The sequence below is a fragment of the Dryas octopetala genome, chromosome 7 (assembly GCF_963921425.1).
Source record: "Dryas octopetala chromosome 7, drDryOcto1.1, whole genome shotgun sequence".
Taxonomy (NCBI): domain Eukaryota; kingdom Viridiplantae; phylum Streptophyta; class Magnoliopsida; order Rosales; family Rosaceae; genus Dryas; species Dryas octopetala.
Genome location: NC_141372.1, coordinates 7,386,515 through 7,409,581, shown reverse-complemented (window position 1 = coordinate 7,409,581; position 23,067 = coordinate 7,386,515). Strand labels below are relative to the sequence as shown.

At 35.5% G+C, this 23,067-nt stretch overlaps 3 protein-coding genes across 5 annotated transcripts; all 3 read right to left on the bottom strand.

The window, feature by feature from the left end:
• Positions 1-1,624: 1,624 nt before the first annotated feature.
• LOC147279190 (EamA-like transporter family) lies at positions 1,625-6,806 on the bottom strand. Of its 3 annotated transcripts, none has more exons than XM_086250936.1 (8): positions 6,446-6,806; positions 4,872-5,273; positions 3,754-3,968; positions 3,492-3,562; positions 3,297-3,398; positions 2,462-2,579; positions 2,226-2,361; positions 1,625-1,974 (listed from the first exon to the last, which is right to left on the bottom strand). In XM_086250936.1, the coding sequence occupies exons 1-8, from the start codon at positions 6,524-6,526 to the stop codon at positions 1,912-1,914; spliced, it is 1,188 nt and encodes a 395-aa protein (XP_086107062.1). In that variant the 5' UTR covers positions 6,527-6,806; the 3' UTR covers positions 1,625-1,911. The 3 variants fall into 3 exon arrangements, with proteins under 3 accessions (XP_086107062.1, XP_086107064.1, XP_086107063.1); XM_086250938.1 differs by lacking the exon at positions 6,446-6,806 and having other exon boundaries at positions 4,872-5,128; positions 5,214-5,268; XM_086250937.1 differs by lacking the exon at positions 6,446-6,806 and having other exon boundaries at positions 4,872-5,142; positions 5,214-5,257.
• Positions 6,807-16,552: 9,746 nt separating this feature from the next.
• On the bottom strand, positions 16,553-18,908 carry LOC147279189 (uncharacterized). The gene is made up of 2 exons (XM_086249927.1): positions 18,723-18,908; positions 16,553-17,845 (listed from the first exon to the last, which is right to left on the bottom strand). The coding sequence occupies exon 2, from the start codon at positions 17,804-17,806 to the stop codon at positions 16,718-16,720; it is 1,089 nt and encodes a 362-aa protein (XP_086106053.1). The 5' UTR covers positions 17,807-17,845; positions 18,723-18,908; the 3' UTR covers positions 16,553-16,717.
• LOC147279188 (synaptotagmin-4-like) lies at positions 18,055-22,815 on the bottom strand. Its single transcript, XM_086249925.1, has 14 exons — positions 22,623-22,815; positions 22,421-22,524; position 22,305; positions 21,817-21,867; positions 21,578-21,698; positions 21,287-21,414; positions 21,065-21,166; positions 20,752-20,826; positions 20,157-20,236; positions 19,751-19,901; positions 19,441-19,671; positions 19,053-19,349; positions 18,723-18,836; positions 18,055-18,490 (listed from the first exon to the last, which is right to left on the bottom strand). The coding sequence occupies exons 1-14, from the start codon at positions 22,725-22,727 to the stop codon at positions 18,344-18,346; spliced, it is 1,707 nt and encodes a 568-aa protein (XP_086106051.1). The 5' UTR covers positions 22,728-22,815; the 3' UTR covers positions 18,055-18,343.
• Positions 22,816-23,067: the final 252 nt, after the last annotated feature.

The window sequence follows — 23,067 nt, the reverse complement described above, 5'->3', positions numbered from 1 at the left end:
CTGTTTCGTTCGGCAGGTACCCACCGAACGAACCAGGTTTGTTCGACGGTTACCTGTCGAACGAAACCGACGGGTTCGGCACTGGTCTGCCGAACCACCTACCACCCTTTTTTTTTTTTTGCTATTTGCTTGGGCGAGAAGAGAGAGAGAGAGAGAGAAGAATGTGGTAGTGGTGGTGGCTGTTTTGGCTTAAGTAAGGGGAAGAAGAAGGTGGTGGTGGTGGTTGTGGCTGTTTTGGTGGTGCAGGGGCTGGGGGTCGGTGGAGGGAGGCCGGAGGGGGAAAGCTGGAGGGGGAGGGAGGGAGGGAGGGGTGGGTCGGGTGAGGGGGTTGAGGGGCTAGGTGGGTTGGGTGGAGGGGCTGGTTGGGGGAGGGTTGGAGAAGAAGAAGAAGAAAAAAAAAAATAGGGGAAGGAGGTGTGAACGAGAGAAAAAATAGAGGGAAAGAAGGGAGGTCAGGGCTGTATAGTCTGTTTTTTAATAGGGGTGTGCAAAAAGAAAAAAAAAAAAGTGTGCAAATAGCAGCCATCATATAAATTGTGAAGTAGGTATTTGGATATTGTTATTTAGACTATGTTAATTGCTTATGAGGTGTACTATCTCTTTAATAAATGTGGGACCCACTTATGTAGGACCCATAATATACAGTATCATCACTTAAAATGAAGAAATTATTTTGGATAACCGATATATCTCCATGTGGTATAACCAATCTAATATGTCATAATATGAAGGAATGTTATTAATACTATATCCTACTAATATAAATATATCGTCTAATAATACTTTTACACATTAGATTGGTTACATCACATAGTGTATCGGATATATCTAATAATTTGTCTTTAAGATGATTCAAATAGTTGTATTCATCACATTGCAATAATAGTAGCTAAATCAACAAAGTCACTTAATTGAATACCATTGACTTTTTAAAAGTATTGATTGAATACCACCAGATTTTTATAAACTCTTTAAAAGTTTTGATTGAATACTACCAGACTTTTTAATTCCACCAAAGTCATTTAAAATCCTAATTGAATACACCCTCCTTAGTCACGAGTGCCAAATTATCTCTAAAACCATTTTTCTTTTAAAGAAGATTACCAATTAATATGTTAGTTTGAGTGGTGGTGACTGGTGAGACAATGAAAATAAATTAACCCCAATATTAGAATAGATTAAAAGCTTCATCTTTTTCCATGTAAATAGAAAGAAAAATTGCCAATTTGGAGGTTGATTAGGTCGTCGGCCTTCTTTTTGTCCAACAAGAAGAGGTTCAAAGAGAGAGAAATGGAAAAGTAAAGGGTGAGAGAGAGAGAGAGAGAGAGAGAGGAGGAGAGTGCGGTTGATGAGGTGGGTGGCACTGCTGGCAGCATGGGTTGTGGCGGTCCGATAGGGGGTGGGGTCGGGTATTCCAACAGTTAGTTTCCTTTTAAAAAAAATTTAATTAAGGGGAAAATTATAAAAGTGGTTTGGGGTGTGTTACGTGTGTATTGAAAAATAATGGGGTCGTCGATTTAGAATTCTCTTGTTTATTTCTGGTCCTCTTCATCCCCTCCCCGGATCCGTCTGTTAGTATCAATTGTCTTCTAACGTATTGAGAAGCACATCGACAAAGTGCACGAAGTGGAATTTTACTTTCGAACCCAAAAAGGTTTATTACATTTAGGGCTCCACACTCAAAAGCTGATCATGGTGAAAATACAAACCTCACCCAAGAGTTGATTTACACATTCAAGTATGATACAACATTATACTCACCCTCACTCTTCCTCCTCACAGATTACCAACGACCCACATTGAGGGGAAAGTACATTCTACTTGTACAATCAAGAACTTGACGTCCGATCAGACTGGCGAAGAGAAAAATGGCCCCATAAAAGAATTAGGATTCCCAAACTAAGCAAGATGCTATAATCCCAACTTCTTTGAGAACCAATCGGAAAGATTAGCTATTACAAATCCTGCAAATACCTGCAACATAAAGATCACGAATGCAACTGGTCACAAGTTTGAATATGTATACTGTGCATTAAACAGCACATAATGAAGAACTTGGTAAATTTAATATAGAGAGTCTGGTATTGAATGAGTTGTTTCTTTTTCCTTCTTTTTCTTATTTATGTTTTGATTTGTTTGCAATGCTTTACAGATGTACTACTGTACTAGTAACTATAGATGCTAAATATGACACTAATACATGCATATTTATGATAACATCATACCTGCGCAGAGCCAAGTATGTAAACTACTGAATAATGACGGCCATGGATGAACATGTCAGCAACCATAGCCAGGGGGATGGTGAGGGACATGCCCAAGGTGGCCACCAGTGGAGTAGTCCAAACAACACATAGTGCCCTGTAGAAAAGTGGAGGTTTAAAATTTAAATCAAGAAGTACGTGAAAAAGCAAACGTGTTAATCACAGATTTATAAAAAGAAAGAACTGTTTAAACATACCAAAAGTAGTCAGAGAGTACACTTCCAACAAAGCCATTGGCAATAACAACTTCTTCCAATTTAGCAGAGTGAGGAATCATAAACTTGGGTTCAATGCCCAAAGCTGTCAATGGCCAAACTGGAAAAATAAAAAAAGAACAGAAAAAAGTGATCACTCAACCAAGAAATGATGGATGGCCTTTCACTTTTAGAACCCCAGACAATTTATTGGACAAGAATATAGATCCAATACAACCTTCAGCATCAGTAAGCAATTAACAAGAAGAGGAAAGCAATACACATATGACATATAACGGTCAGATATACTAGTATATTTCCACCAAGCTAGCACGGTGCCTTGCTTGATTTCTAGACATCCTCTTCGGAAGATGGGTAAAGATTTGACACAAGGGTCTGGTAGCATAACTGAAGGAAAATTTAGCAGTCTCACTCATGAAACACAATTTGGAGGGTTCATCAGGACATGGGAGGTTATATGATGTGAATGCAGACCTCTTGTTTCCTGTAATTGTGAAAGCTTAAGGTCTGGAAAAGGAAGTAACCCAAACAAGGAGAATGAACAGGTTAAGATGGGTGGGTCAAAGCTCTTGGGGACAAGAAAACCATATGTCTCCAAATGTTTAAGTACTAACAGATAGCAGTTATTTTACAATTAGAAAAAAGTATATTCTCTTATAATTTATCTTATTAGACAGGCTATAGAATAGAAAATTGCAGTCATATGTAAAGAAGAGCAAAATAACCAAGGTGAATGGGGACACGGAAACCATTGTGTGCATAAACAACCCTCTTCGTGAACTTTGGTAACTGAAAGATGGAAACAAGCAACACTTACCAAGCCACCATAAAGCTACAAGCGTAAACAACCCAATATACCCAAACAACTTTTGCACGTCAACCCTTTCTCCTCCTTCACCAGCAAACTTTTTAAGAAGAACTGTGACATTAAAATAATATATATGTTAATATTATTGTCAAAAAAATTTAACCAAAATGCGCACCAAGAACTTAAAAAGAGATATTTCCCAACCAGTAAATAGACCATATGACATGGCTGAGAGAAGGCCAAAAAGATCTCCAACAAGAGAGCGTTTCCCATTGCTGAACAAAAATATTAACTGTCAATGCGAAAACATGCATTACAAAGAGCAAGTTGATATATATGAATAACAGTCCATAATATCAGCAAGAAAGGGTATGTAAAGAGTTATATTTATCTCCCATCAAGAAAGAGAAATAAAATGGAAGTCAAGAACAAATTTGATGTGAGCAACAGAGGAGCTAAAACTTACGCCGCACTCAATTGTGACTCATCTGTAGCCCAAGTTTTGCCCATAGTTGTCATGGCTACACCAGCCATGCTGACAAAGACAGCCACCACTTTTGAAATATTCAATTTATCTTCTCCCAAGAATGCACCAACAAAAAGTGTAAAGAGTCCTGAAGTTGAGGACAATACTGTTGTACTTGCAACACTCGTACGCGCAAGAGCAGCATTTGAAAAATACTGCAAAATAGAAAAGAATTAATAAGAATTCTCATGTGGTCCTTCACACTAAATTTAAATTATTAATTCCGTAGATGGATAAAGACTTTTCATGAAATGCTGCATCTCATTTAATAAACATATAAATTTGTAAAATGATATGACAAATTTCACATCTGCAAGGCAAGGAGAAGATCCTATTAGTGATTTGGGTGAATACCATGAGATCAATGTCTGGGACCCAACAACACCTCAAACTCCAGTCCAAAACTCAGCCATTTATATTTCAAGCAATTAGGTTCAGTCCAAAACTCTCCTGTGTATATTTAAAGCAATAAAGTTCAAGGTTCTTGTCATACTGTATGATCTAAACCCTTGACTTTTCGCCTTGGGAACCTTGTGGAACAGCTACCATGGTGAAATACCCCTCAATACACGGTTCCAGTTGACACAAACCCATTTGGAACCAAACAGTTTCATGGGTCGGAACACACACACACACATTTTCAGAGCTGTCACACTGCTCCACACCCAAAGGGAATGCACCTGGTGTGTCAATCACAAATAAATAGTCCTCAAAATTAACAAGTTCTGGTGCCTTCTGTTGATGTTTTTCTGCTGTTTGTCATTTACCTTACTTCTGGTGGCTTGTTTTTGTAGTTTGTGGGTGTAGTTCTTAATTACTGCTGTTCCACATTGATCATAATCCCCTTCTATATTTTATTAATATAATCATTATGTCAAAAGTTTGTCTTATACTAAACAAACATGTAAATGAAGCATCTTTTTGTTATGTCGAAAATCCTACCAATACAATTATACAAATATTTGTCTTACAGTTATAAGCACAAGAGTGATGGTAAAATGTTTTTAAAATCAACGGAAACATATTCTTGAAGAAAGTAGGTTTAGGAAGGTTCTTACCTCTGTAATAAACCAGAGGGGGGCAATGTAAAATCCATAAGTAGCAATTTCCCTTGTTGTAAGCTCTCTATCATGTTTTAGCACATTTAAATCATCTTTGTATTTAGAAACCAAAGGCCTTCCTTCTGCACAAGGTGAAAGATCTGCATCACTGTCTTTTCTGGTCAAGGACCCTTGAAGTTCCAATTCAAAGTTTTTCTGTCCTCCATTGGATTTTAGAGGAGAACTAAATCCAGCAGAACACTCATTCATGCTCTCTGCATTTTTACCACTTTTAGAAGAGCGACGTTTTAGTATATTACACAACCAATCCTTAATGAATGCTATTGGGATGTAAACTACCATTAGAGAAGCTCCAAGATATGTTACTGCAAATGGCTGCTTATAGTCTGTGAATATACCCTGTAGAGACAATATTAGTCAGCTAGATAATCAATAAGATATATAGCTCTGGTGCTGTGCACAGTATTGTATATATGTAAACAAAAATGTACCATATCATAAAATTGAACCAAATATTTTCTATAACTCGTGACTAAATTTGCGGGCATCTCCACACAAATGATGTCAAGGAAATCCCAATAAATTGCCAATGAAAGTCTTAAAACATGACAATTGAGGTGGATATATGCACAAATATGTCACTTGAAGAAATTACACACAATCTTCTGCTAAAAAGGCCTCACTTCCCTATAGCTTTCAGGAAGCAGCTTCAATTTAAGCAGTTATCATTTCCCCCATGGTCAAAATGGTTAAAAATAGTCACAATTGTTACTAACGGACTCAATTTGGCCACTACTTAACTCCAAGCTCACTTCAACAAGAAAAATCAAAGTTGGTTACCCACTAATCAATTAAAATTCCATTAGTAAAGTTGAGTTAAGGCATGGCGACTCACAAGCAGTTAAATATGTAGAGTGTTTGGATTCAACTTAATTGCCGACCAACTGAGATAAGGCACAATAACACAAAAAATATGTCCTTCAATCCCTTACGCACCACAGACGACTGTTTGCTTATGCAACTGGACGCTAGTTCTGTCCTGGGAAATACTATATTTCTAATGACTGTCCTCCATGGAAGCACCACCAGATGAAAGGAGGAAACCTGATAGTGCTTTTTCTTTTCGCTATGCTGATTATTTCCAGGACCTTTTACTTGTGCCCCATTTGGTTGTAATAAATCAGAGGGATAAAAATGAAGGAAAATGAAACCTTTATTACTATTGTTTTGAACCCCAAGAACTCATAAAATCAACTGACCTAACATCTTTACTATGTTCCTTTAATAGGTGAAGCTCAGTGCCTTAAATAAGTTCAACCTAACATCCAATCTTCCATTATATGAATAGCTACTCTTCCTTTCTAGAAGTCAGGTAACTGAATTATTAAATATCATCAACTGGGTACAAATCCATATCAAATTTCAATCCTTTCCAAACCCAAGAACTCATAATGCATATATCAGACAAAAAAAAAATCACATACAAATCATTACCATGAATCATATTACCCAAAAAGCTAAAAAGAATCATTCTTTGTCCAAATTTAGAAAGAGAAAGCTAAATGACCAACCTGGGTAACTTCTGCAGAGGTTACCCAAATGACAACCACAGCAGCAATTAGAAACAACCCAGCTCTGTATCTCCAACCCATGATAAACCCAGAAAGACCCAGATAAAGAAAGTGCAGGAATTTCAAAGATCTACTTGGGTCCTCAGATCTTTGAAATTGCCTCTGATTTTTCCCTGCAGGGTCACCGACCTGTGAGCATGAGATCTTGACAGGGTGTTCCGAATTCCAATATCTGGCATATATTTATGTGTGTGAGAGAGAGAGAGAGAGAGAGGGTCCGGTTGGGGCGGGGCGGGGCGGCTTTGTGTGAAACAGATGAAATGGGGTTTGCTTCTTCCAAAAAATGAAAGAGATCAGAAATATTGGAAAGAAAAAGAAAGAGAGGGAAGAGTGTTAAATTAAGCTAACAAAAATAGAAAGAATAACTGAAACATTTTGGCTGTTATTAGTTAATACCCGCTGTATTACATGCTTGTCTTATATCTAATTTTTATTTATTTCCAAGAGAATGTATCTATCTTTTTTTAATTTTTACAAGCACAACTCACTTAAACACACACATTTTGAGTGCATAAAATGGTCATTCACAATTGAGTTTTATTTATAATCTGATTTTTCTTTTTTAGTTTTTAAGTTCTTACTCATAAGAATCAATCTTTAATTTTGTTCTTACTCTTACTCATACGAATAATCTTTACAAAATTAAAGATGAATTCTTTTTTATTTACTATTAATCTCAAAATGATATTAGTTAGATATTTATTGGTTTTTAATGTTGTGCTATTTAATTTAACATCTCCTTCTTTCATTATCCATGTCTATTAAAACATAAAAGCACTGAAAGCTATTTATAGAGGACCCTCTTTACTTGGGCATCTATGATATTCCCATTTAAATCGCACATCACATTCATTGGATTTCAAACTACTAAAGAGGTTCATTGATTAAGTTTAATTGCTATTGATTTTTTACGAGAATTTAATGTGTGGTGAATTTTGTGGGATTAATGCAAAGTGTAACATCGCATTGTCAATTTGTTGATGTATGATTACTAATAGATCATTATTAGTGTCTCACATCTCACATTAATCCTATATAACTCATATTGCATTAGAGAAAATATTTATTCATTTAATCAATATCTAATAATGGTGTGCTAGTGTTTATAGTTTCAATTATAGAACACTTTATTTATATATTTACGACTAAAGTTCATCTTTTATTATCATCTTAAATTTTATGAGGAATACAGAAGAAAAAAAATTTGGGGTGGTATACAATTTTTTGTTGATTCGCATGATGACATGAATAACTAAAAACAATAAGATAGCTTCAACTGAAGAAAAACGAAAACAATTCATGAGAAACAAAGTATGATTGTCATAATCAAGGAATAAAATTTCGGGTTTCGAGGAAATTTCGATGAAAATTTCGATGAAAATTTCGACGGAAATTTCGAAGATTTTTAAATTTCGACAAAAATTCGACGGAAATTGCTATCAAAATACGAAAATTTTGAATAAAACTTTACCATGTGTTTATTTAACATATTATCTACTACATTAATAAAAAACATTGAAGAAACCAAATTATATAGTAGGTTTCATGTGATATGTGATGAATATAATGTGCGCTGGAGGCAAATACTGTTAAATAAAATTAATATAATAAATAAATGAAATTAGTATATTCTTTATACTTTATAAATCTATAATCTATAGACTAAATCCTAATACTAAACCCTATATATCTATATACCTTAATACTCTTTATACTCTATAATCTATATACTAAACCATATATATTATATACTTTATAGGGTTTTTTTTTTTTAAGTCCATTTTTTTAAATTTACTATTCATCCGGCCCACACGCTACAGTAAAATACTGTAGCGGCCCACTTTTAAAAAACCAGTGCTACAGTAACAGCGCTACAGTGACGCCGTTACTGTAGCGCACTACAGTATTTTTTTAAAAATGTCATTTTTTCCCTTCATTTTTTATTTTCTCATTTCAGTACCAATTGGTACATAAACTACCAAAAAAAAAAATTCATAATTTAGGTATTTTTCATTTCATAAACATATTAAATAATAACCAGTATAAAATACAAAAAATCAAGATAAGGCATCCATAATCTTTTACGTTTTAATAGTAAATATAATTGTTACTATCAAATAGTAACAATCACCTATTGCTACTGCCGGACAGTGACAATCAAGTATTATCATTGTTTGATAGTAACAATCACTTATTACTACTGTCTGGCAGTGACAATAAGATATTGTTATTGTTTGATAGTAACAATCACCTATTGCTACTGTCTAACAGTAACAATCACATGTTGAAGATAACTAATATATCTTGTTACTGTCATACAATAACAATCACTAAAATTCATAGAAAATTACAAAATTCAGATATTAACAATCACTTGATTGCTACTGTCACACAATAACAATCACCTGATTGCTACTGTCACACAGTAACAAATCAGGTGATTGTTAATTTGCTACTATCACACAGTAACAATCACCTAATTGCTACTGTCACAGTGACAATTATTATAATAATTACCACTATCGAACAATGACTATTCTTACTGTGCCAAAAAAAAAACCCAGAAACAACATACATATACAAATCTTATGTATTTTTCTAACATAAACCCATAAAAAACAAAAATACTTAAACAAAAATCTTTGTCTTCTTCTTTTTTTCTTTTTGCTGAAGCAGCCATATACCTCCTTTTTTTTTTTTTTTTTTATGAAGCTGTCATGTGTCTTCTTCTTTTTTACTTTTTTGTTGAAGCTGCCGTGTGTCTTTTTTTTTTTTTTTTAACAATAGCCACTGCCAAAAAAATAGCCACTGTCAAAAAAATGCTATTTAACAATTGTCACTATCAAAAACAGATAATACAAGTAACATGTTCTATATGCTTGTCAAAAACAGTCATAGCCCCACTTACATATTGCTACTGCTTGTTAGTAACAATCATAACCTCACTTACATATTGTTACCTACGAACAGTAACAATTATAAGATGAATTAGAACATATGGATATAGAACAGTTTATCAGATGAATTAGAACGCTGCATACATTCAAGTATTAATAGAACAACCTCAGGTGTCTAAGGAGTTAAACAAGACAGTGACTTGAGGTTGTCAATGATAAGCTACTGCTTGACAATTTTAACATCTTTTGATAGAAATGATATAAACCAATCAACATCAAAGATCTCTGAAAAGTTACTGCACAAGAAAAGCAATAGATTTGTCATATAAACTTTTAACAAGTAAAGGCATTTATATGTTCACACTTATAACATCTGAACAGGTTAATGTAATTCGAAAATCCATAGTGCAAATAAGAGGGTAGCATACATATATCAGTAATGACTAACCTCACATCCTTCCAGAAAGACTTCTGGTCCAACTTGGGAACAAGAAGACTAGCATTTAGTATACGAGCAACAACAATGGAATCTGTAATCTGCGAAAGGTATAGGTGCAGTAAGCTCCACACCAGAAGTAAAAAATTTATACCAAAACTCTGTAACCAAGGAGCACAAATGTGACGAGATAAAAGTATGATCATTGTAGGGCACAAGATAATTACCGAAAATATATTCACTGGATCCCTAATATAAGAGGCAGCTAATCTAATTCCAGTGAAAAATCAACTGAATCAAAGCCAACCGACCTGCCACTAATTATAATATCAGATATAGAAAACCATGGATATCAACAAATAAGATAAAAGCATTGTGTCTTCAGAGTTCTCACCAATGCAAGGAAAGAAAAATGATTAGAAATTCATACATCCAAGCATCAATATCTTAATCAACACCAGGCAAACTCCTACTCTACATTATACTGCCTAACGTTTTCACCCTCTCACTTATGCCATCAATTTAAGAATTGGAGTTTGGCTGGAATCCAACATCTTCTCCAACATGCTAAGAAAAACATCAATGAACTAATTATGATTAGAATACTGCAGAAGAGAAACAAAAGTAAAGAAAGGTACCCTAGTTCTTTGTTGATTCAAGCCTCCACTGGTTGCAATCGCCAAATACCTATTAGGATGCGTAACTGCTTCAAATAATAGTAGAAGAATGATAGAAACAAGATTTAGTTAGTTGAAAAAGTGAATTCCAAAACCCTAGATCTTGGTATACTGAAAATGGAAGCTACGGTTTCCAAATATCAAACCTTTGAGAAGACTAGTTATCTGGCCCTTATGGACTATTACTTATTTCAAGTTTTTCCTGTAAGCACCAATCGAAATCTATAGCCCATGTCAATAACAAGGACAACAACATTAGGGGCAGTGATCTTAAGTGAGAGAGTACCTGGCCAGAGTTTGAAAGGAAATGGCCATAAACCTATTTTTAGCACAAGATGCAGATCTGATTGAAATCGAACAAGGCAAAATTGAATCGCAGATCAAAACGAGTAAATCAACAACAGAAATAGAGAATCGAAGCTATAGAGAGAGAGAGAGATGGATACCTGGATACCGTGCTCGATGACCAGTCCACCACCAACCCCATCGACGCCATTGATGATTCGAAGCCTACTTCGCTGAAAACAATTCGATTCCCAAGGCCTGCATCAGGACCATCTTCGCCAGCGCGAAGAAGCTCTGCGAGCAAATCTTGCAGGGCATCGGCACAGCCATTCAACAATGAGCTCTGAGCCAACGAGGTGAGACAGAGTGAGGTCAGAGAGAGAGACGGAGAAAACAAGACGGAGAAGAGAGGAACGTTAGAATGTGGACCGGGTTAGGTGTTATTGGACCTCCTTCGAAACAAGAAAAAAGCACAGGGTCTTAAAGGTATAAAGAGCTCAAATTTGGGTTTTATAATCATTTACTTTACTTTATACTCTATATTATTTAAGATATGGTATAAGAAATTAGAGTTTAGGTCTTTTAGAATATTTTTAATTATTTTTTTATATAAAAATGTATTGCGTTTAAAAACAACTAAACGAAACCCCAAAACGGCCAAACGAAACCTCAAAACATTTTTGTTTTTTTCCAATTGCCCAAAGGCTTCAAATCCCAATCAATCCTAAATCTTTTTTTTTTTTTTTCTGCTGGGAAATTTTTCGAAATATGTTTAATATGGTGTTAAAATTTCTATACTTCTAAAAATCGAATTTTTTGGTGAAGAAAATTTCAAAATTTAACACCTTGCTCACAAGTTAAAAAAAAACAAGTAGAAAAAATAAAACTCTTAAAAATCTTTGCTAGTATTAGTAGTACAAGTGTAACAAGTGTACAATAGACACTAGTACATCTTGTATTGGACCAAGCTTACAGAGGGAAAAGCTTATCCAAATCCAATGCACAAGTTTACTTACAATAGTCCAAAGTGAGCCCAAGGGCTGTTCTCAAAACAGAAAACGTGGCTTTTGACCAGTGAGCAGTGAAAGGTGAATTAGAAAAAGTCAAAAAGGTTAATCCAAAGGCTAAAGTGAATAATGTATTGGAAGAGTGGAATTATTCTTTGGCAGTGAGCAGTGAGCACCGGCATTTGACCAGATCGAGCTCATCGCCATCTTTGCCGACGCTGCTTGTTGCTTCACTCCTGCCACTCTTGTGAAACAGCACCTTCCCTCAGTCAGTCACTCCCTGAGATCGATCTTTCCCTCTCTGATCTCCTCTCTCCTCCTTCTCCCTCTCCCTCCCCTATCTCCCTCTCTTCTCTCCGTGCGCGCCGATCTCTTCTCTCCGCGCGCCGATCTCTTCCTCCTCTCTTCTTTCTCCCCAGCGACGACAGGCGACGAGGCCGCCTCTCCTTTTCCTCCCATCTCTCCCTCTGGTTCAAGCTGAAAATTTCGCCGAAATTTTTGAAATATGTTTAATATGGTGTTAAAATTTCGATACCCTTAAAAATCGAAATTTAACACCTTGGTCATAATATTAGATAATATATAGATATAGACAAGGTGTTAAATTTTGATTTTTAAGGGTATCGAAATTTTAACACCATATTAAACATATTTCGAAAAATTTCACCGAAATTTCGGCGAAATTTTCAGCTTGAACCAGAGGGAGAGATGGGAGGAAAAGGAGAGGCGGCCTCGTTGCCTGTCGTCGCTGGGGAGAAAGAAGAGAGGAGGAAAAAATCGGCGCGCGGAGAGAAGAGATCGGCGCGCACGGAGAGAAGAGAGGGAGATCGGGGAGGGAGAGGGAGAGGGAGGAGAGAGGAGATCAGAGAGGGAAGGATCGATCGATCTCAGGGAGTGACTGACTGAGGGAAGGTGCTGTTTCACAAGAGTGGCAGGAGTGAAGCAACAAGCAGCGTCGGCAAAGATGGCGATGAGCTCGATCTGGTCAAATGCCGGTGCTCACTACTCACTGCCAAAGAATAATTCCACTCTTCCAATGCATTATTCACTTTAGCCTTTGGATTAACCTTTTTGACTTTTTCTAATTCACCTTTCACTGCTCACTGGTCAAAAGCCACGTTTTCTGTTTTGAGAACAGCCCTTGGGCTCACTTTGGACTATTGTAAGTAAACTTGTGCATTGGATTTGGATAAGCTTTTCCCTCTGTAAGCTTGGTCCAATACAAGATGTACTAGTGTCTATTGTACACTTGTTACACTTGTACTACTAATACTAGCAAAGATTTTTAAGAGTTTTATTTTTTTTACTTGTTTTTTTTTAACTTGTGAGCAAGGTGTTAAATTTTGAAATTTTCTTCACCAAAAAATTTGATTTTTAGAAGTATAGAAATTTTAACACCATATTAAACATATTTCGAAAAATTTCCCAGCAGAAAAAAAAAAAAAGATTTAGGATTGATTGGGATTTGAAGCCTTTGGGCAATTGGAAAAAAAAAAAATGTTTTGAGGTTTCGTTTGGCCGTTTTGGGGTTTCGTTTAGTTGTTTTTAAACGCAATACATTTTTATATAAAAAAATAATTAAAAATATTCTAAAAGACCTAAACTCTAATTTCTTATACCATATCTTAAATAATATAGAGTATAAAGTATATAATATATATGGTTTAGTGTATAGATTATAGAGTATAAAGAGTATTAAGGTATATAGATATATAGGGTTTAGTATTAGGATTTAGTCTATAGATTATAGATTTATAAAGTATAAAGAATATACTAATTTCATTTATTTATTATACTAATTTTATTTAACAGTATTTGCCTCCAGCGCACATTATATTCATCACATATCACATGAAACCTACTATATAATTTGATTTCTTCAATGTTTTTTATCAATGTAGTAGATAATATATTAAATAAACACATGGTAAAGTTTTATTCAAAATTTCCGTATTTTGATAGTAATTTTCGTCGTTTCCGTCGAATTTTTGTCGAAATTTAAAAATTTTCGAAATTTTCATCGAAATTTTCTCGAAACCCGAAATTTTATTCCTTGGATATAGGCTGCTTATTATTAAGGATATGTATAGGGTTAGAATAAGAATAGGTGAGGTATGTAGATGAGAGTGCATAAGTTGGAATATAAAATAAGATGATGACGATGATGACAATTATCACACTATTATAAATTCTTAAATTATTACTCAAATTGTTTATAATAATCAGACATGGCTTATTGTTAGCTAGGGTCATTCATTAAAAACAAAAACTTATTTAGGTGTTTTGTCACTGTTCTCTCTTTTTGTTTTTTCCTTGAGATTCAGATGGAAATCATGGAAGGGAGTCAGGGAGACAGGGACTGTACATGGACATGACTCAATAGAAGCAATAAAATAAAATAAAAAGAACAAACTGGGCAAAAAAAATCATGTAATTAAATTATCAGACCCAAACAAATCATGTAAATTAAATAATGCCAACACTTTTATGTAATGATATACATAAGAAAAAAAAAAAAAAGATATACATAAAAAAATAATAAAAATCAGGTAGAGGCGTAGAGCCAAAAGAAAGATAAACGAATTAAAAGAGTATTGACATTTCCAATGATGTTGCAGCCTTGCAGGTAAGAGAATAAATATTAAATACATATATAGACACACAATTAAAGACATTAGACATGCATATATATTCTTGTGGCAATGATGTTCACAAATTTATCGTGTATTTTTTACATACAAATAAACTCATAATGATATAATAATAAACCTCTTCACTTGCTATAAATTAATTTTGAATTGTATAATATTATAAATTTAGCATGGTATTAAAATACCATTCCTCACTTCGTTCACATGTTTAGTTTAATTTGAAGTTTGTTTCGGAGTGGTTCTGTAGGAAGCGTTTTTGCTCAATAACGCTTTCATTGAAGCGCTTTTGTTAGAAATTTATAAATTTTTTTAAAAAAAATTCAAATGCTTCTTGTTAATATACTTAAAAGCGCTTTCTTAGGAAGCACTTGGTAAGTGCTTCACCCGGAAGCGCTTCCAAGTGCTTTTAGAATCTACTTTTTATTTTTTATACCAAACATAAACAAGAGTTTTTAACTATTTGAAAGCATTTTTAAGCCTTTTAAAAGCACTATATATGTATTATATAATTTCGTGTAACTAATTTACATATTAATTATATTTATTGCACTCAAAGAAACGTGCTGAAAATATAAAATCTCACGTTGACCATTTTAGATCTTATATTTTAATATGGTCACATTTTAGATCTTACATTTTAAGTACAAATAAACTCCTAATGATAAGGCATATGCTTGGGATCTTTTGAGTTTTGGGGTCCTAGAGAGTTGAAATCAACTACTAGATGGGATCTGCTTGGCTACTCTAATATATAAACATATTTTGACTGTTACTCACTTTTATTTATAAGTTTATTATAAAGTGTAAGAAATAACTTTGAAAGTCAATTATGTATGGCACTTTGAGTCCCTTCCAATCCATTGTACAAAGCTTCAAAATGGATGCCCATGGCAAATCAACCTACCTTTTTTATTGAATTTTTAAATCTGAATCATTTCGTTTCCTGTACCTGTATTTTAGCTGCTAATACAAAGGTAGAATGATCTGTATGAAACAAATTCAATTTATCTCAGCAAAAAAGGTCCATTTCTAAATAGTTAAATTGCTCATTCTTTTTGGTACCGAATTTATATAAATTGGCCTCCTCTCTCTCTCTCTCTCTCTCTCTCTCTCTCTCTCTCTCTCTCTCTCTTCATTCTTTCCTCCATCCTTTTTTGGCTCTCACACCCCAACCTGAGGATTGAAGCGTGCTAGGACCTTTATGACTAGAAAAACTTTCGTAAGACAATTTTAAGTGTTTAATATATCTATCTCTTTTGTTACATAATGAGAAAAATAAACACATTAAACGTATTTAATTGTTTCATACGATATGACCATGACGCTTGTTGCCATGACACAAGACATATGGTCCTACGCTTATGAATATGTGTTTTTTTTTTTTTTTTTTTTATGGAATGCAAGAAATCTCTTAAAAGAAGGAACCAAAACAACAAGCCTAAAAACTAGGCAGAAGAACAACAAAAGGGGAGCACATGTTCTCTTCAAATTTATTAAGGTGTGATGATCAATGTACTTGTTACCTTCAACTGAAACCCTTTTAAGTGAGTGTCAGTGTAGGCTGACTAGATGGGCAATCCTGTAGGACCTGTACCCTCGCAGTGGCAGAAGAAGTTAGTGAAAAATCTCACCCACAGACAACAACCATTACAAGAAAATTTGGCATTATGTTGCCAACTTGCCATGTTTGCCTTGGATACTACATCCCACTTATATTTCCTTGATAAACCTACCTGGTGGTTATCACAAAATCCAAACTTCAGGCAAAAGAGAGCAATTATTTAACAATTTACTAAGCATGATAATAAATAATAATCACTCAGATCTTTGTAATTACTTCATTAAGCTCTTTATGCAAGCCAACACATTTGTGTACCTCCTTTGTGCCCAACTAGCATCATCACCAACATTAGCATATCCTTACTAACACCACTACCATCATGTTTGCTAGTCATTTAACTAAGAGGTTCAAAACGTACATAGAAAATTAGGTGGACCTAATGTATGACTTGGGAGTACTGCTAGTCTTCTAGAGCAATCTCATTTTCTACTCGCGTTAATTGATCATATTATGACTCTTGTAGTCTTGTGTAATAAATAAATTTTATCTAGAATATAATGTGATCAGTTAATGCAATAAAAAAACTATCGTACATTCATAACCCATCACTTGGGTTAGTACCTCTTAAATACACACACTAAACTATAAATGTAAAACCCTAATACTATTGCTATGTTTTTTTTTTTTTTTTTCCAATTTCATGGTGAAGAACCCCACAGCACCTCTGCAACAACAGAGGCAGCCTCTGCATCAGAAACAGAGGCTTCTCTGACTCTCTTCAGTATTTCCAACTTGAATGCTCTTCTCTCACTCTGCTCCAACCCTTCTCCAACTTCTACTTGCACTGCAAAAGCTGCAACGTATCTCGAAAATGGAAACTTCTCCTCTTGACTCTCCATTCTCTGCAGACCCATAAGTCTTTCAATCAAGCACTCTCCAAGCATTGAATCAATCACTTCCTCTCTGCCCACAAACGCAATTTCAAGAATGCAATTCATGGCTGCAACTCTGATCGACAAGTCCTCTTCCGAGTTCAAAAGGTTGATGATTCTTGGGATTTCTCCATTGATTTCATCCACCAAAGGGGTCCGGATGATTCTGATCAGTGAAGAAAGGACTTCAATCGAACAACACGAACCCATTGATACTAAAGCATTAACACTCGGACCCATCATCACCAATCCCACAAAAACGTCCCTGTTGAATTGAACCAGAGCAAGAACAACAAGAGCAGCTTGGTCTCGAACCCCACTCGAACACAATGAGTCACAAAGCATTAATTCAAGAATGGGGAATACCTTTGCTCTCAAAATCAACTCCTGGTAATCTTTGTCAAAGCCTTGGGACAATCGCTTTTCTAAAACCATCATGCCATTTACTCTTTGTTCGTCCACCGCCGATTCTTTCAGCGTTTTCACAGCACTTTGAACATTTTTCTGGTCTACGTAAGATTGAATCTCGGCTTCCATGGCGTGCCCAACTTGGGAAATCTTGTAGTTGGCGACTTGGCGGCAGAGGAGGGACCGGAGGCCATAGCCCTGCAACTTTTCGAGCTTTTCTAAGAGGGGTTTGAGGTTGCTGAGTAGCTGAGAGAGGTGGAAGAGACTTGTGGAGAGAATGGGGTCTGCTTTGGTTTTGAGCTCTAGAAGAGCTTCAATGGTGGAGTTTATCTCGTTGTTGTTGTATATTGTGGAAACGGGGTTGCTTTGTAGATCTTTGGAAGCTTTCTGTAGAGCTTCTAGTAGTGATAGAACATGGTGGCTCTCTTGCTCCTCAGATTCCTCCATGGTTGCTTAGGTTTGCAGTATAGTGATGTGTCTTTGGCTCTGTGTGAGATAAGACCGTCTTAACTACCAGTCAAATAGGCAGGGCTATGCAACCAACCATTCAAACCACAAGTTTTGTTGTATTTTTCTTATAATTATGTTGTCATTTCTTTCTTTTTTCTTTGCACTTGTACAGTCATGAGAAATAGACGTACTAGTTTCCATAGGAATATAGGATAAGTCAATATTTGGATGTGAAGAGAAAAACAAACCACAAGAAAAATGAATGCAACTTATATATATAATTTCTTTCTATATCTACAACAGAAAAAATATAGCTATGAGCATGTTAAGCAATCTGAAATGCAAAATAATCTGAACTACATGTGACTCGGTAAGATTTTCTTTTAGCTTTGACAGACAAGTTAAATATAATATGTGCAAGGAATGAATGAATGAATTTTTTTTCTTTCTTTCAGTTCTTCCTGTAATATTCATGCAAAGAAAACAGAACTGCAACTCCAGCAAAAACAATCTGTATTTTGTCTTTGATCAGCTCTATGTATCCCGCTGTTTATGCTGTCCAACCCACTTGAGATTCAAATAAATCCTTCCTGATTTAGAAAGATCTAGGGGATAACACTCCTGATATTCCCCCCCCATTAAGACCCTGGTCAGTGTCATGATGACTCTCCCTATTCTATCCTGAAAAAAAAAGACAAAAAAAAAAATATTGAAATTAGTATAGTTGAAGAGAAAATTATATTTTTTTAATTTTGTTTTTTGGTCCACTTATGATTACTTCCTTGGATATGGCAACTTAAAAACTGAAATTTCATTAGAATTGAAGTTGATCAATGAAGTCAGAAGCTCAAACAAGCATGCTAATCAAGCAGTAGAAGTACACAATTAAAATACTGTAGTATGAAGACATTACCTTCCCAAAAGTGTCATGGTCCCAAACTTCCACCATTAACATGTCATGCAATGCATCCTCCACCATGAAGTCAAATGTTTGGTTCCAAACTGGATTCAGGTTGTTGATAACAACCTGAGAAAGCAGAAGAGAATGAGATATTGAAATCAGCAATCTGAATGCAAGGTATAGCAATTCTCATCTAATTTTGGTAACAAATATCTGTATGAATGGAAGGTTTAAAACCATTCTTTCTTTTTTCCAACCAACCTGGGAGATATCATACGCGCTCAGCGCGTGCACACACACACACACACAAAAGTGGAAGCAATTTGTAAACTCAAATCTCACCCTGGTCTTGGCTTTTGCTTCAGATTTCTTCATAATAAGGACAACGAATGGGTCAGCCTTCCCCATAAAATCTACCGCTGGTAAGTCTTCTGCAGATATCACTGTTACAGATAGTACTCCTCTCACAAAGACATCCTTCTTCTTCTGAGTAATATTTTTGGTCAGTTCTGTGACGTCTGTTCCATTAACTTCACTCTTAAGAACCTTTTCCAAAGAGGTCAATGCGAAGTCGTGGTCAAATGAGTTTATAATGTTACCATCTTTACCGAAAGGACAGTATAACAGCTCCAAGTGCACCTAAGGCCAAGAATAATGTGCATTATAATAAGTCCTGCAAACTATTGAATAAGGTGAAAAAGAAGAAGGAAAATTGAAATGCCATTCTCACTTGTCCCCGGTATTTTGTATCTCTCTGGACCTCCAAATCCTTCACCAGCTTTAACCACACATCTTTCACTTTACCGGGCTCGAGCTTACTCAGTTGTGTTTGAGCACAGCCAATGAGTTCTGCAGCCTGAACTCCTTCATCATCGAAAATTCGTATTGTCAAGGTCTGAGTCGATGCATCTTCAACTATGAACTCAAATTGCTCATTCCAGATTGGGTTTAAATCATTGTCCTGAAGGATATGATTAAAGAATTCTATTCAGAAAAGGGAAAATCACACATACTTAAGAGAAAACATTAGTTTGTCTTACAATGACTTTGCTGGTTTTCATTTTTTCCCGAAGTGGACGTATGAATATCACAGCAAAAGGATCCGATTTTCCCACAATGTCCTTATTTGTCAACTCTTTGGCTTCCACAAGCTTCACTTCTAATGTTCCAACAGGCTTCAACTCCAAGTCACTATGACAGATTAAAAAAATTTACACTGAATTAGGCCATATGTAAGAAAAATCTAGCCAATCCATTGCTCAACATGCATAAGAAGTTAAACTTCTATAGAATATATTTTGTAAGCCATTAGAAAAGTTGTTCTTGTCAGAAAACTCCTCCAAATAAGTTCTTCCTAAATCAGCTTTGACTTCAACAAATTCAAAAAAAGGGAATGATTTTTCGAAACAAAATAAGGTTCTACATTTCATTATAAATTTACCATACCTATAATTGCCCGGTAGTATGGGCGTAATCATCCGTACTGGCCAAGTTATACAATCTTCAATAGCATCTCGTATTGTTTCCTGAAGTAATATGACAATTTCATTAGAAAGCAATACCCTGGTAATTAAAAGGATTTCCCGGGGAAAGAATGGAGACGCCTCCTATGTTATTCATAATATGTGGAAGTATCGATATAATTTCCTAGAGTCATTCGGTCTGAATAATGATTCAAACTTATTTATGAGCCAAATACTAGTTGTAAGAATATTTCAAAATTAACAGTAATGTTCTATAAGAAGTTTTGTTATCTGATGAAGTTCTACAGTTATGATTTAATTGCATGAATGAGTTGCTCCACCTGTGCTTACTTTTAATTATCCCTTTGACAAGTATATCATGGTGCCTAGGTTGAGTAGCAACAAGAGATAGCTCCCAAAACCGATTTTGTGCAATATGCCACAATTTTTCATGCAGAAGTTAGAAATCACCAGCCATTAAGGTTAGTTAGTGTGATTAAGTTCATGAAGCCACAGGCAGTCTTTCATGTATGCAGTAAAAAAAAATCAGAGTGCAATAAGGCAAACTTTGCTCAAACCTCAATAGCATCAGACACGCCCGGGATTGATGATATATCACCACCAGAAATTTTAAACACAAAATCTAGCTTTCTCTGCAGGCAGAGGCACAAGAAATGTGACATCAAAATCAAGTGTATTTCATGTATATATAGTTATGAACAAATGTATAAATTACTAATGTATGATTTTCATATAAAACCGTGTTTATAGATTTGCATCTCTACATGCACATGAAGAAGCAATTGCATGTAAATTGATACCACCTTCAGTAAATTTTCTTTTGTTCCTAAATGCTACAAAGCAACAAGATAGCAATAACTTATTACACACCTTTTCTCTTAACGAATAAGCAACAGCTCCGAAGCAAGGAAACTCAGCAACTAGTGGTTTGAAGATTAACCTGAAAACCCCAGTGAATCCAATATTTTTCACCTAGAGCAATTGGAAAAAGAAGATAATAAGGCATACTACAACTTTCATACATGTCATGAAAGCCTATTAATGAGACTAAGCAAAATTACTGTCAAGCATAAGCAATAAGTTGAACATTACCTGTACAGGTAGTGCAAGACCAACTCTGGTTTTAATATCAAGCACAATGTTTGGATTACCATCCCACTGTACCTCCAACTCCATGGTAACTCCTTTACTTGAGCTTTCACTTTCAATAATGGAAATTCCTGAAGGATATGAACTACTTCAATAAGTACCAATATCAGCTTGTTTTCTCAAGGAATGCAATTTCAAAAGGGTAACTAAAGAAAAAAGGCAAAACAAAAGAAATTTAACTCCTCAGTGTATCATCTACAGAGAGCAGTGCTAGTTGTTTGCAATGAAACCAACCTGTGAACTGTGGAGCCACAGTACCAAGGGTCAATTTGGAGAATTTGAGTGAAGACAAGAAAACCGGCCTATATTGTTCAAGTATCGGTTCCACACTGCTCTTTATCAGCTCCGATGCTGCCTATGCCATCACAATTAAGGCACCAACAAGGAACAACAAATTAAAAACAGAAGTATTGACTATTAAAGAGGTGAAGCTAAAAGATTGACAGAAGAGATAGAGAGGAGAGAAGCATTACTGCATCAACGTATGGCCAAAGCTTTTCAAGATGCTGGTTTAGCCAATTCAACTGCAATTAATAAAGATATTCATGTCAGACATATGCATATATATGTCATATACCATTCCAGATATTCTTCTTTCTTTCTTTTTTTTTTTTTGTCAATGAGGGACATTTGGGACATGGTAATCCACCATGCTTTCATGTTGGCTTTCACTTGCCTACCAAGTACCACCTACCAGGCTACTAGGTTTTAGGCAACCACTAGATCCCAAAAGTTTAAACTATCAGAATTCCCTCACGTGTACGCATGAAGAATTAAGTGAACATAATAAGTGGGGATGAGATTTGAAGGTTTTGAACGAGATATTTGGAAACAGAGTTCTGATACCATGTTAGACAACCATTAAGTCACCGTCGAGGCGTCAATGAATGAATCAACAATGTATTTACAAAATCGGCTTGTATCGAAAGGATCCCTACCTACCAGCTCATATAGTACTTACTCTAACATATTTTACGTTTCCAATGTGAGACATCTGGGGCATGACATACAAATACACACACACACACATGAAGAGAAACAGAGAAGTTGTGGGGGTTGTGATGAAATAAACTCAACTTCTGGCGCTGCGTGAAGACAACCCAAGACGGGTAATACTGAGGTGGAAGGAGCTTTCTTGAATCCTGCACTGTCATCCTTGCAAACGCTGCTATTGTCTTGGTCTAATATCATACACCACATGATCAACCAAAACATTCAAAAAACAAAAGTTAAACCAAAAAACATATTGCAAACATATTTTTCATTGTATGGTGTGTACCATATCAGAGCGAAGCTTGGATCGGGCTCGCTCAGCCCGAGCAAAACCCACGATCAACCCAATACCGATGGCAATGCCAATGATCATTCCGAAGAAGAACCCCATTTTGGTGTGAATTCTATGAGCAAATCCAATGCCAGGAATATTGTACGTGTGTTTTTGTTTCAGAGATTATATTTGGCAAAACCATGGAGCTGCTTGGGATTCAGAGGAGGACCCTTGTGAGAACAGAGCCATTCTCTGGTCTGATTTGATTGGATTGGATTGGCAAAAGTTGGGTTATGGTGGGAAAGTGTACGGACGGCTGTGTGTCAGTGTGTGAATGAATCAGAACGTTGTGGGCATTAATTGAGTGATTTGTTTGATCTGTTTTTGCAGTTACATTAATTGAGTGATGAGTTTGATCTGAAAATAAGGAAGTGATATGTTACTTGCTTTCGGTTTT